The sequence below is a fragment of the Lepisosteus oculatus genome, chromosome 13 (assembly GCF_040954835.1).
Source record: "Lepisosteus oculatus isolate fLepOcu1 chromosome 13, fLepOcu1.hap2, whole genome shotgun sequence".
Classification (NCBI taxonomy): Eukaryota; Metazoa; Chordata; class Actinopteri; order Semionotiformes; family Lepisosteidae; genus Lepisosteus; species Lepisosteus oculatus.
Window position 1 is genome coordinate 13,699,345 of NC_090708.1, and position 14,039 is coordinate 13,713,383.

The 14,039-nt window shown below is 39.4% G+C and overlaps 3 protein-coding genes across 3 annotated transcripts; all 3 read right to left on the reverse strand.

Annotated features, from left to right (window-relative positions):
* Positions 1-556: 556 nt before the first annotated feature.
* otos (otospiralin) lies at positions 557-2,400 on the reverse strand. The gene is made up of 4 exons (XM_006637787.3): positions 2,210-2,400; positions 1,945-2,007; positions 1,403-1,426; positions 557-962 (listed from the first exon to the last, which is right to left on the reverse strand). The coding sequence occupies exons 2-4, from the start codon at positions 2,000-2,002 to the stop codon at positions 778-780; spliced, it is 267 nt and encodes an 88-aa protein (XP_006637850.1). The 5' UTR covers positions 2,003-2,007; positions 2,210-2,400; the 3' UTR covers positions 557-777.
* Positions 2,401-4,039: 1,639 nt separating this feature from the next.
* On the reverse strand, positions 4,040-9,900 carry LOC102692231 (apolipoprotein D-like). Its single transcript, XM_006637788.3, has 5 exons — positions 9,754-9,900; positions 6,644-6,782; positions 5,731-5,852; positions 5,152-5,237; positions 4,040-4,684 (listed from the first exon to the last, which is right to left on the reverse strand). Exons 2-5 carry the CDS (start codon positions 6,761-6,763, stop codon positions 4,449-4,451), a joined length of 564 nt encoding a protein of 187 aa, XP_006637851.1. The 5' UTR covers positions 6,764-6,782; positions 9,754-9,900; the 3' UTR covers positions 4,040-4,448.
* An 870-nt stretch (positions 9,901-10,770) lies between these two features.
* Positions 10,771-13,644, reverse strand: LOC102692434 (apolipoprotein D-like). The gene is made up of 6 exons (XM_069197734.1): positions 13,525-13,644; positions 12,878-12,999; positions 12,545-12,624; positions 12,375-12,431; positions 11,710-11,941; positions 10,771-10,912 (listed from the first exon to the last, which is right to left on the reverse strand). The coding sequence occupies exons 1-6, from the start codon at positions 13,642-13,644 to the stop codon at positions 10,771-10,773; spliced, it is 753 nt and encodes a 250-aa protein (XP_069053835.1).
* Between the last annotated feature and the right edge of the window lie 395 nt (positions 13,645-14,039).

Genomic DNA, 14,039 nt, shown 5'->3' on the forward strand with positions numbered 1-14,039 from the left:
ACACATCTGTATTTCGACATTTAAACAAACAGAAGAGATCCAACAAAGGTTGCTTAGCTATGAGCCGCATGACTATAAAGAAAAAAAACAGTGTTGTGTCAATAGTTGCACATACAGTGCAACCATTATAATTTAAAAAGAAATATGACTTTACCCAAGGTTGGACGATTTCCTTTTCGGGGGGGGGGAATGGTGTTATAGAATCAAGCAATATAATTGGGGTATGGCAAATCTGTTTTTAATTTAAAATAAACATGGAAGAAACCAAACTAGTTCAAAGAGCTAGACTCTGCTGAGTCGTCGATATTTTTTCCCTCTTGCAGAGAGCAGAAAATGTGCTGAAAGAGATCAGCACACTAACGAGGCTACATAGCAGCAAGCATGAACTACATTGTATAATGTATGTGAACATAATTGTTTACGTTTTCTCACTTTACGAACGTGTGTAGACATGACGTGCGTGTAATGTGCTTCGTAGATCTGTAAATTGATTAACACCTTTCTAATCATGTTGTGTATTAAATATACAACAACGCACCTGCATTTTCTTTTAAAACTTTATTAGTACAGTATTGCATTCTTGTGTCAACACAATATTATTACATTGAATGGCATGCTTTTTACATTTTGTATCAAGCTAAGCGTATAACTGTAAAAATTGTTCTACATTCATTTGTTCTAACTCTACATTTTGTTAGAAATCCTGTACTAAAGCTTCTAATATTATAGCGCCATGAAGCCTATCATTAAACAAGTGGCAAACGTGGTATTAGGTTTTTAAGGTTCCTGCTGTGCCGCCTCGAACCCCAGGGTGTCTCCAAGCGATTGGTGAGCGAAAAATGTTCTGGCCATTTCATCGATGTGCTTGTAGGCCCCTATGGTGCGAAAATATTCCACATATCTCCAGAAGTCACTGGTGCTGTAGGGCCAGTAGGGCACTGCCGGTGGTTCATCATAAGGCACTGAGAGGGGGACAACACAGTCATTCATTCGTCTTAACTGCTTCAGAGTGTTGTACTTCAAATAACATCACTAGCCTTGTGAATACCATGCAATTGCATTGTAAGTAACACACAGCTAGTGATATCTAAGTTGTGCTGTACTTAGATTGCACTACCGTTCGATTGTCTAAGTGGATGTATATGAAAAGGCTAAATTGGCCGAAGTGTGTAAAAAGCATTAATCTTTTCTGCATCTGTCACTTTCACTTTTGTTTCATAGAGCTGTAGTTGTTTTAGTTGTGTCTGTAAAAGCAACTGGTATCACTTTATTAATGCAATGTTTACTGTTTTGGTTTATATCAAGCTATATTTTGAAAAAAATGATATTATATACAATATTACTATATATCTCTCTCTCATATATCAGAATTTGTTAAATTAGCTAAAAAATATTTTTTTACCTCCTTCCGGAATATTCCTGGCATCTGAAAAAAGGGGGAAAATGTGTTTTAGATATTTAGAGCCCAGCACTCACAATGAGGTAATTCAAGTTCTTGAGGTTAGGGTCCACCCATGGGATTTCAAAAAATGTGTGGAATAATATCAATATTATTCAAACTGTGTTTGCCCTGTTCACTGGATTGAAGACCTGCACAAATAGCTTCTTCAGTGCTATTTCATTTACAAATTACAGACCTGCACTCTTTCCTCCCAATTTATAGATTAATTTGAGTTAGCATTAAGGTAAATTAATAAAAATTCGTAAAGTGCTCAGTGTGCCAATGTTTAAGAATACATTTAATTATTTCAAAGTTTCAGAAGATATTACAATAACTAAAACAAGAAGCTTCTGATGACTAATACATGATGTAAACATAACATTTTCCAAAGAAACAGTACAACAACATACAGTTAAATATTTTACCTATATTTATATATTTAGACACATTAATTGAATTGACAGTAAGAATAAGTTTGGAATTTATTATCCAAGTATACTTACAGGCTACATGGTTGGCCAAACAGATAAAGAAGATTCCCACACAGATGAACCACTTCATGCTTCCTAAATTGAAAAATCAGAAAACAGAGCTGGTGACATAGAACTGTTCGCTATCAAAAGACACCCTGTCTGAACATCAGTCAAGAAGAAAACATGCTTACTATGCCAGTTGTTACAAGACAATTACTTAAACCAAAAGTTTCCTAAATAAACATGTCAGATAATGTGTACAGAATCTGGTAAAAAGATTGCCTTAGATTTTTACCTGTTTGCTGCTTTCTGTAAGGCAGAGGAAAATGGTAAGTCTATCTCTGTAGTGCTGAATGGATCCTTGTACTTGGTGCAGGAATGTTTAAACTGGACTGTAACGTCATATATGTCAAATAGCTGCTGTCCTCCTCCCCTTGATAGGACGTTTTCTGTATATGAAATAAAATAGTTTTGGTTTGTGGCTGATCTTAAATTAGTGTCTTTTTTGCAAGTTTCATTGATATTGTTATATATTGTGCATTGCACATATTAACATAGCAAATACAAGTTTATTTTAATTATTACTATCATGCTGTAAGGCATGTTCACAGATAGGAGTCAGTTTTCATGAGCGTTGCTGGTTTTGTTTGCTTCACAGAAATTACTATTTTTGTTAAAATCTGTAAATTGATCCAAAGCCATCTGTACATTTCTGCATATTGTTCTTTTAATAAAAACAAGTTGGAAATCCAAGAACATAGTGTCAATTGGAAATTATAGAATTTTATCATGGATCTTTTGAATGCACTTGCATTGAACACACAAAGTACAACAATTACAGTTTAATGATTTTTTAGGAACAATCTAAATATATTGTTAATTTTTTATAAAATATGCACTAACTAAAGAAAATGTAAAATCTATTGGATTTTCAAAAACATGTTAAAGCCATTTTAAATTCTCCTGTATTTACAGTACATCACCTCCATTTTTAATACAGCCAAATACGTTTTATCAGAAAAGAATCCTTCAGTTGAAGCTATGTGATTATAAAAGTTAGTGTGACCATTCAACGTCATTTATTTTTGTTATTTATTTGCTGAATGTTATTTTTACACAGCCAAAAATAACCAATAAACAGTAACTGGAAAAATGTGATACGAGCTGCATCTGATGTCCGCAAATCCCAAAAACAAACACAGCTAAGAATAAAGTCTGTCTTGTGTTAGTTTTAATCAAGTCCCTGAAAAAAGCTCCCGTCTCTATTGTAATTGCGAACATGCTATACATCATTCTTTCATTTTTGTGTCTGATGTTTCAATTCAAAGTCGATATTTTATTGCCAGTTAATACACGCAGTACATACGGCTTGGGTATTTCCTTTTATTGTTCTATATGTATACATATATGCAGCTTATACAAAATGAAAGTAGTCGCAAAAACAGAAGAATTGAGTTCTGTACTAATAAAAGAAGACGGAGACTAGAACAGACTGATCAGATTCATCATACAATTCTTCTTGGCACCACAAGGTGTCAGATGATACTTCCACTGCGGAGCAGACTCGGCGTACGTCAGTTTTGCAACAGCGTGGTACGTAATTGTTCTTGAAAACATAAATACACTGGGAAACGTGTGGTGCTGTAACAGAAACAAAACCACGAAATGCATTTGGTGGCCCAGTAATATTCAGGGAGACTGTATTTAACCGGACACTGAGGACGACAAGAATAAATTGGCAGGAGCACAACGCGAATAAACACGTTGTCCTTCATATGTTCTTACTGTAGCCTTCATTAAAAGTCACAACTTTTTCCGTGATATGGAACGAGAGGCAGCGAACTACTTTGTTAATGTGAATACATTTACAACACATTCACATGGTTTTGAAATGTAGGCGCGTATGACACCTAAAGTGTACTCAGCATTCGTGATTTTGTGAGTTTCCTTTGTTCTAAAACATGTTGATCTATAAATGTTGATCTAAGGAGGTACTTTAGTGAAATAAGTCAGTCTGACGTAATAGCATTGAGCCTGTTCACAATGTCTGAATGAAGACTATGATGAGCTGAATGAAGCCTTTGTCAGAAACATTTCAATGAGCTATGTGGACACATGTAATGAATGCTTTGTTAACTAAAAGTTTATTTTTCTATGACGCAGTGTAAACAGCAACTTCAGACTGAGGAAAGTACAGTTACATTACAGGTTATAATCTTTTGTCAACTGAATTGTCATCACACAAATTAGACATGGAAAATGTTACTCTGAAAAGCATCATATGGCATTCTGTTATGCATATAAATACAGATATAATGTTTCATGCATAGTTATAAAAGGATTTTCTGGATTTTCAGTTAAGGTCTCATTCACATCAAGAACCGACCAGTAATTTCAGCTAAACTGAGACCTTCCTTTCATCCGTTTCCAAACAAACGTGCACACATCCCTGTCTAGTAACCATTTAAGCTTGTCCACTAACATCCTGTTTTATTGGAGAACTAGATCAGGCATTTATTTACCTCTTCTATTATTTAACTCTTATTTGTACAGCCTTCTTGCACAGTTGCAGTCATTTTGCTAATGTCGATATTATGAGAAGTGAAGTGCGCTTTAGCCGCGGCGATCGTTTCTGCAGGCAGCGTTCGAGAGCGAGCAAGAATCCAGGCGAGGTCGAAGTGAAACAGGCTCTTGACACCAGAGCAGGAGTAGACAAGAGCGATGTTGTCATAGTCGGTAGACAGTACCCAGTATGGACTGTATGGCTGAACTGAAGAAAAAAAAAACAGACAGAATTTCAAAGAGAGGTAAGCACCACAAATGCAACTATTAATATTTATCAGCGTTTTTTTTAATTGAATTAACAAATATTGACTGCAACATGATGGGAACCAGACAGGTAGTTTTCGGTGCCCGTTTGCTGTATGATAAAATTTGCTTCTAAATTTCTGAATTTTTGCTGAATAAATTAGATTTGTTGGTCCTTTGACGCAAAACAAGCCAAATTATTTAAAAGCACCTTTTTTACTAGAAACTATTTATGGAGAGTCCTTGTTTCCATGATTTTAGATTTGGCAACTGAAAACAATTTGTAGCAAAACAACTCATTTTGGATTATGTCTGTTGAGCGTTCTGCTGCTTCAGCTGATGTATTTATTACTGCTTTCTTCCTCTTATGAATTAGTCTACATTTGTGCACGAATCTTCAACTGTCAGACACCCACTTCGTATACTTACAAAAAAAGAAGCTAACTCCCAGTTTTGCCGGTTCGTTGGCATCTTTTACTACAGCACTCCCTTCAATTGAGTTTATCTTGCCATCTCTAAAACAAGTAAGGACAGGTTTGACTTACACAAACACATTATTGACAGTAGCTGAGCATATGTGCATATTTATGAGCAGTATTGGTCTTTTAGACTCTTTTAGTGTGTATTTTAAGCATTTCAAAGATAAAGCACTCAGAAATAATACATTCAGTTAGAAGACCAATATGAACAGTGCTGGTCTTTTAGACTCTTTTAGTGTATATTTAAAGCATTTCAGAAATAATACATTCAGGTCAGAACATACAGTAGGGTCCCAGTTCCAGTCCCGGAGGTACTAAAGAATTTTGTCATTCTTTCTAACTGAGTTCTTAACACCACAATTAAACTAATTATTGGCTTAATTTGTTTTTGTATAAACTGGTGTGGTTTCCCAGCTCTTCTCTGATCTTGGTACTGCTGATTTTAAGTGGCCTATAAATCTTGACAGTGCAGCCCTGCAGGTCCGGAAATGGAAATGGGTACCCCCTGGATTATAAAACAGATACTTACATGAGTTCTTCATTCAAAACCTTTACTTTACCATCTGCTCTGAGGGAATAATTAGCTTGAATACAGATTCCCTTTTCAAAAGACGCTGGCAGTTTCTCAATTTCATACCATCTCCCAAGGTACTGTAAAAAGGATTACACAATTAATTGGGTGTATAACAGGATCCAGGCTGATAATTACAGGTAGATCAATTACTGTAGGTGCTTAGGAGCTCAGGTGGAAGAAAAACCTGAAGACACAACATACCCCTGAGGCTGGAGCTCTACACCCCTGTATTACAATATCCTACGACATGTTTTGTTCAGCTTATTGTACATTCATAATGCTGTTCAGACTCCGAAAAGAGAATTAGGAACAGCAGTGGCTATGTGGATAGCACAAAATTCCAGAAAAGGCCATTTAAATCTGCAGAGGTTAGTTAGTGCATCATTAAAGCAGGCCTTTGGACTATAACAGCAACAGAATGTATAAATTAAAGCAGACAAACAACTCCTTGATACATAATTTTATAAGGAACAAATAATTGGTTTATTCTATGCTGAAATGTATTCCTTCTTACACCTGAAGAAGGCTCCACAGCCGAAACGTTGTATTTCTTTCTTGTCTTTTCAGCATGGAATAAAACTATTACTTGTTCCTTTGCAGCCTACGCATGCTGACGCAGCTACCCACCTGATAATTTTATAAGGCATATATGGAAAGGAAAAATTTCCTGAAATGAATGTAGGACAGCAAATGGCAAATTTAGTGATTGGTAAAATCACAGCATTTAATACATTCCTAGTTATTCTTTCAAATATTGCTTGAAGAATGTACCATAATTTTCACAAAGATAATAGACCCCCTGTGATATTCGAAAAACAGCTGGAAGTAGTGTCATGACTCTATTTCTGTGTGATCATGAGCAGGGTACCTTTTGTAGATTGAAGTCCTTTTGAACAGGCGGATCTGGGCAGGATCCCCAGTGGAATGTCTGGCTTCTGGTCACAGAAACGGACACCAGGGTCAGGAACAGGACAAGGAGAGCCTTCATGTCCACAGGCAATAACACACTGCAAAAATACAGTGACATATTCTTTCAACAGTTTTCTGATTACAACACTGAAATATACTGATAGGTGAAGTGGGAATCTATTACTTATCCATCCATCTATTTTCTGACCACTTCATCCAATTCAGAGCTGCAGGGGAGCCCGATCCTATCCCAGCAAGCAACAGGCACAAGGCAGGGTACACCGAGGATGTGACGCCACACACAGACACTCACACTCACACCATGATCAGTATACCCAGAACCAACCAGTTAACCAATCAGTATGTCATGTCACTGTGGGAGGAAACCAGAGCACCTGGAGGAAACCAACGCAAACGTGAGGACAATATGTAAACTCCGCACAGACAGCACCCCAGGTCTCCTGGACACCCCAGGCCTAAGGGAATTGAACCCGGGGCCCCAGCGCTGCAATGCAGCAATGCTAACCCCTGCAGCCTATGTACCCCATCTGTTAATTATAATTATTATAATACAAAACAATTCATGATAAAACACTCACATATCAGAAAACAGAGCTATTAAAAATCATCCTGTTCTACTATACACAGTGAGTGATCCATTAGTTAAGTGAAAGTTGAATGATTGATTTTCCTGTGCTTATCATCACTGAAAGCTGCAATTAAATGAAGAACCTATTATGTTTAATGTTCACATGTTCCTACAGTGGACTGTTGAGGTTTCAGAGTAATACTTTTTTTTGCTCAGACAATACCCCTTGCTACAGTAAGTGCTTCTTGGAAACTGGGTTAATGCAATAAATGTACTGTGCCTATTTGCACAATTTCAGATCATGAATAAATAATAATCTATTACACTTTTACATTTTAGAAGCATGATCCCTACAAATCCTAACTAAGCTTTACATCAGCAGCCATATCACCCTGCTACTCACAACTGGCAGCCCACTCAAGCTAAGCAGGCGTGAGCCTGGTCAGTATCTGGATGGGAGACCTCCTGGGAAAAACTAAGGTTGCTGCTGGAAAACATGTTAGTGGGGCCAGCAGGGGGACGCTCTTAATGCCCCAGTATAGTGACGGGGACGCTATACTGTAGAAAGACGCGGTCCTTCGGATGAGATGTAAAACCGAGGTCCTGACTCTCTGTGGTCATTAAAAATCCCAGGACTTTTCTCGAAAAGAGTAGGGTTACAACCCAGGTGTCCTGGCCAAAGTTTACATTGGCCCTTAATAATCCCTGTCTATGAATTGGCTTCATTACTCTGCTCTCCTCCCCACTGATAGCTGATGTGTGGTGAGCGTTCTGGCGCACTATGGCTGCCGTCTCATCATCCAGGTGGGGCTGCACACTGGTGGTGGAGGGGATCCCCATTACCTGTAAGGCACTTTGAGTGGAGGGTCCAGAAAAGCGCTATATAAGTGTAAGCAATTATTTTTATTAATTAGTGGAGTGAACTAATGTGCCATGCTACAATGAAAAGATAGTGGTTAAATTTCAAAGGCAGAGACAGTTTTTCCGACTGAATGAAACATCAGCACACTGTAGAGTTGTTCATACAAAAGTTCTTTGTGTTTTGAATTCCTAGCTGGGCTTTCTACCATATCTTCTTATGGGTGGATATCAGCAGCAGACAAAAGGTGATTTCCTAAAAATGTATCAACTCGCATGCATTAACCCTTCTGGTAATTTGATGAGGTTGTCTTAACTTCAAAATAAGATTATGGTGGGGTGTTTATTAATGATTCATCCCAATGGGATTTTTTGACGAAATGAACGAAAATTACTTAACCAGCTGGTTAAGTAATTAAAATTACCTGCATTACACCACATCAAATTAAACCGGGATTAGAATAGTCTAGGAAATAAATGCTGTATGTCTTTAAAAACATCTTCATGATGAAATATGGCGTGTTCATTTGTAAACCATTAGAAACACCCATTCTGTCTCACCTGATTTCTCTATCAAGCTAACTAATAATAAACAACGTCTTTGATTAAAAAGTGAGTTTCATTTCCAATCTTATTTTTAATGTTTTTAGTATAGTCAATGAAGATCTGTAACTTAATGTAAACGTGTTTAAGCATTATGCAATAGTCAGAAGGATGCACTTGATTTCATTCTAATAAAGTATACCTATTATAAGAACATCCATCCATTTCCTAACTGCTTTTCCAATTCAGGGTCAGGGGGGAACCAGAGCCTATCCCAGCAAGCAACAGGCACAAGGCAGGGTACACTCTGGATGGGACGCCAGTCCATCGTAGGACACAACAGACACACAGGCATTCACACCAGTGTCAGTTTTTACAGAAGCCTACCTACCAGTAAGTCGATTAAGTGGATCGTGGAAGGAAACCAGAGCACCCGACAAAAACCGACAAAAACACGGAGAGAACCACTGCATCACCGTGGCTGCTTCAGTATAACTATATACTGTAGGAACATGACAAACTAAATTACCCGAACGCTACTAGCCTTCCTTTTACTAGTGGTGTCACAGCAATATACCATAGAACTTAAATTTTCATACCTGTCATAACTATCTTTCTAGTCACACTAAAAACACAGCGGTTAGATTTTTTTTTATTTGAAATTCCCGCACCACTTTCGAAGTAAGCATTCTGTGAAAACTACGAAGATAGTTTCTTAATGTCAGATGGAGCGTCAGATTCATTTGGCTAAAAGAAACACCTACTTTTACGATCTTTGTGCTTCTAATTTATATGTGCTTTAAACACGACGACACCTTTCATTCTGAGCAGCCAAATCGGTTGTTGAATTCTCCGTGTTTTTATCTGTGGCTATTAGGGCAGAACACAGCATGCAGGTGTCGAGTCCTAGAAGAGAATCACTCCCTTGTCTAGCAAAAGACCGTCATAAAACAAGCTTTTTAAAAAAGGATATTTAAAAAAAAAACCAACACTGTCACACTTTACAGAACGAGACCAGAATGTTATGCTAGGTCACATGCTAAAATACTGTAGTTCGTGTATTGTTTCGAGATTCTTACCCGTCCGTAAAGCTTGGTAGAAAGCCCGTGTAGAATATGCAGCGAGCCGAGTGATCTGCACGGAACAGCAGTCTCTCCGAGATCAGATTACGAAGGACAAGACGCTACTTGAGCCGAGCTGCAGTGTCTGGTACAGCAGCAGCGCGTCCTTATATAATGTGGATGCTCAGTCAAACTGAATGTCATGAGACTTCCCGAAATACAGGTTACAAAACAGTCGTGCTATTGCTCACTTGTTATAAAACATTGGTTTTGCTTTGTGTGCATTTGAACCAGTTTCTGGAAAACATGGGGGAGTTAAGAAATATTTCCCAATCCTTAACCTCTAACACATCTAACAGTCATTGAGGTTAAATGTTGTGTTTGTGATATCTGCAGCCAGCTGCTTATTTTATTTATTCAGTGTACTGTAAGACAGAGTTCTGCATGTTTCAGCAGCAGGGAAGGAATTCCGATTTCATTTCCTGTCTTCTTTTATTCTTCCGTTCTGAGATACTGTATATAAATATTTGACTAAAAGATATTTAATGTCTGTACCAGCCTCAGTAAGAAGATTTTTAAAAATACTTTCATTTTGGGAGTTTATTGTTTTATTACAGCACACAGAACATAACCCTGTAAGTAATAAAATGAATGTTTTGGTTGTTTCATAACCAGATATATTTGTGCCGTTCACCTTTCATAAGAATAAAAAGTCAGAAGCTTATTGTTGTTCTTTGTGTAGTACTCTGTTGTAGAGTTGTGGATTATGTAAATTTGGGCGGTTTTGTAACATGTTTTTAGTTTCACTTTCCGTCTCCTTTTGTAACAAGTTGAGGCCAGTCCAGTCTTTCAAACGAACAAAAACCCAGAAATGCAATGAACATAAGAAAAGTGATTGAGTTGCACATTATTTCTTTTAAGGAACAATTACAGCTTTCACACTGGAAAGTAAAGAAAAAAGACGATGCATTTGCCATGCCCATCCACCCACAGTGCGCGCACACTGCACTCTGTGGTTATGAAATCTGAAGCCTTTCAGCGCAGAGCAGCGCTGCGGCAGGCTGTCAGGGTGAGACCCCAGCGGTCAGTCTGGACACACCACTCAAAGCTCTTTACAGGTAATGGGGACTCCCCTCCACCTCCACCCACGTGAAGCCCCCACCTGGGTGAGGCCTGCCTGGAGAACCAGTCATCAGAGCCAGCTGGATGAGGGCAGCCCAGAAAACCAGACAGCAGGGCAGCTGGACAACGATTGTCCGAGGACGAGACATCTTTTCCTGGTCTGTGCAGAACTGGGTTTTTAGTTGTTGTTGTTGTTGTTGTTGCCTTTTAGAAATCGGAAATTATACCTACAGAGCTGATTGCCAGACAGCTTTCAGTAGCTCACTTTCTGAACAAGAGGGCAGTTGACAGTTGAGCCTTTAAAAGGAGGTTTAATTGGGAGCTTAATTGGAAGACTGGCCGCCTGATTGGAAGGCGGACGGACAGACAAGTCGCCCGATCTCGTTCTCACGGAGCCGACAGGAGGGCGCGCGCTCGCGAGAAGGTCACGGTCTCCCATGGCAACAGCGGGTTGCCAGCCGCTCCCCGCCCGGGCTTAACATTAAGAGGATACAATTTCATTTCAACTCAATTATTTAGTAACTCCTCTAACAAAGCATCGGAAATCCATAGCAAGGCTTTACATGTCCGGAACAGAAAATTATGCTGTAGACGCTTTTATGTTTTTTAAATTTACTTTTTTGGTTGTGGTAAAAGTACTGAGCACAGTCTAATCAAGAAACAGATAATATGTGTTTAATGTATTGCCCAAAGTGAAATAAAGGAAATGCATGCTGGCTCTGTTGGTTTTCTCTTCCATTTATTGTAACTTCATAGAAATGCAACCATAATTACAAGCAAAAAAGTCATGTGGCTTCTTCCTTAATACACATACAATTCCAGACATATTCTATAGGGATATGAACCCCTTACATATCCGTGGGACAGTCGGTCTGATCAGTCATGGTCGTCCTAGCTGTGTCTATGCCATTGGAAGACAGAAGGAGCTTCAGACGGTGTATGGTCTCTGCTGGGAGAGTGCGAGACCTGCTGAGAATCCAAGCAAAGTCAACGTGGAAGACGCCCAAGACATCGGCGCAGGAATAGACCAGCGAGTAGCTGTCACAGTCAGTGGACAACACCCAGTATGGGCTGAGCCCCTCCCCTGAAACAGAGCAATGCCTTATGAGGTGACAAGAGTTTGACATGCAGTGTAACTGTAGCTACAGTAGAACTGCCATTTCTGTCATGTCTGACCCGCCAGCTTCCGTTTCACATGCGTCCTTGCCCCGTACTGTACGATTCTTCCAAGAGCGCCTGTGTGCGATACCGATCTGCTCCCGGAGCACTTCCTGACAGTTAGGCAGGACAGATTGGCCGACAAGTACCGCGAAGTGAGTTTGTGAGTGAAGCGCCAGGTGCGTTTCACAGGTGGTCTCCTCTTGCCCTTCCTCTTCCTTCTGTCACCATTTCATATCACTGGCTTACGTGAAATCGCACAAAGCCAACGTGAGGCCCTCGAAGTAAAATGTGGGTTGGACCCCAGTTCATTTCACTTTATCCTTGTCTATTAGGATTCTGCTACTGTTGGGACTTGCCTCCAAAGAAGCTCACTTCCAGTATTTCAGGTGGGGAGCTGCGTCCGCATGCGTGGGCTGCAAAAGAACAAGTCATAGGTTTATTCCCTGCTGAAAAAAAGAAGAAAGAGAACACAACGTTTTGGCCGTGGGGCCTTCTTCACCTTTTCAGCAGGGAATAAACCTATTACTTGTCATTTCCAGTATGGCTGTGTTAGCTGCATTCTTCAGCTCAGCCATTCCCACAATTTCACTGGGCTTGCCATCAGGCCTATAAAAAGACACAATTCCTTCTCGAGGATTAAAATAGTATTTGAAATATTATTTTGATAATGTTAGTGGTGATATTTATGAATTATGTAATGATGAGGATGAACACCACCCTTGTATTTAATTAAAAAAAAACACGAATTCATTCTGATGAATCCTTAATGTGGCTTTGTCAATAAGAGATTAGCATAATTAATAATAACAACAATAAAAACCATAATCATAATCATGAATAGTAAAAGAGTAACCCTTACAGAATTTCTTGGTTCAAAACCTGAACTTGTTTATTGCTCTCCAGTGTGTAAGGGGCCTGGTTGCACTTTCCTTTTTCAAAAATTGCAGGGAGCTTTTCAATCTCATACCACCTGCCAAGATACTGTTGAAACAGAAAAGAGTTTGCACAGATTTAGTGGTGAGAATTTATCCACACATCATTTAATAACAGCCTCATTCAATTTAGGGTCATGGGGGAGGCGGGGGTCATCCTGGCAAGCAATGGGCACAAGGCGGGTTACACCCTGGTTGTCCCGCCAGTCCATCACAGGGCACACACAGACACAGAAGTGCACACACTCACACCAGGGCCAGTTTTACCAAAAGCCAAGTAACTAACCAGCACGTCTTTGGACTGAGGGAGGAAACCAGAGCATGCAGAAGAAAACCATGCAAACACAGGGAAAACAGACAAATTCCATGCAGATAGCACCATTGTCTGCATCTGAAGACCAGGCCTCAGTGCTGTGAGGCAGCAATGCTAACCACTGCATTACTATACTTCCATTGATCATTTCTATTAATTTTTTTATAATTCCTTTCTTTTTGTTATTCTGTCATTGTGGTTGTGGTAGTATTAGCTACAGTTTAACAGTGACAACAGTTCATGAAAAACAGGAAAAAAAACCTTGCTTAAGTCAAAGTTACGCTGAACTGGCGGTTTAGGACATTTTCCTGTGTGAAATGTTTGACCATTTGCACCCAAAAGAGGGAGGAGGGCCAGGAGCATTGCTTGTACTACTTGCATTTTCACAGCTGATCTTAAACCTTCTGCAAATAATGGGGACTCCCCTCCACTACCACCAATGTGCTGCAACCACCTACTGTAGTTGATACCATGGCAGTCATAGTACATCAGTACACTCACCACACACCAGCTCTCAGTGGGGAGGAGAATGATTAAACCAATCCATAGATGGGGATTATTAGGAGGCCATGACTGGTAAAGGGGTAACACCTCTACTCTTTTCAAGAAACCTCCTGGGATTGTTAATGACAGTCAGGACCTCCATTTTACGTTTCATCTGAAGGATGGCACTTTTTTATTTTTACAGTATAGTGTCCCCATCCCTATACTGGGGCATTAGGACCCACACAGACCGCAGGGTGAGCGCCCCCTGCTGGCCCCACTAACACCTCTTC

What these genes read in the sequence shown, in the direction of transcription:
- LOC102692434 (XM_069197734.1), bottom strand. Translation starts at nt 13,644, where the DNA reads ATGCAAGTAGTACAAGCAATGCTCCTGGCCCTCCTCCCTCTTTTGGGT. An exon ending in GTAACTTTGACTTAAGCAAG is followed by an intron (nt 13,000 to 13,524) that starts GTTTTTTTTCCT and finishes CTGTTTCAACAG; the next exon opens with TATCTTGGCAGGTGGTATGA. An exon ending in ACCGACTGTCCCACGGATAT is followed by an intron (nt 10,913 to 11,709) that starts GTAAGGGGTTCA and finishes CTGGTTCTCCAG; the next exon opens with GCAGGCCTCACCCAGGTGGG.
- otos (XM_006637787.3), bottom strand. Translation starts at nt 2,002, where the DNA reads ATGAAGTGGTTCATCTGTGTGGGAATCTTCTTTATCTGTTTGGCCAAC. An exon ending in TTTGGCCAACCATGTAGCCT is followed by an intron (nt 1,427 to 1,944) that starts GTAAGTATACTT and finishes CCCTTTTTTCAG; the next exon opens with ATGCCAGGAATATTCCGGAA. An exon ending in CAGGAATATTCCGGAAGGAG is followed by an intron (nt 963 to 1,402) that starts GTAAAAAAATAT and finishes TCCCCCTCTCAG; the next exon opens with TGCCTTATGATGAACCACCG.
- LOC102692231 (XM_006637788.3), bottom strand. Translation starts at nt 6,763, where the DNA reads ATGAAGGCTCTCCTTGTCCTGTTCCTGACCCTGGTGTCCGTTTCTGTG. An exon ending in GTTTTGAATGAAGAACTCAT is followed by an intron (nt 5,238 to 5,730) that starts GTAAGTATCTGT and finishes TACTTGTTTTAG; the next exon opens with AGATGGCAAGATAAACTCAA. An exon ending in GGGAGTTAGCTTCTTTTTTT is followed by an intron (nt 4,685 to 5,151) that starts GTAAGTATACGA and finishes TTTTTTCTTCAG; the next exon opens with TTCAGCCATACAGTCCATAC.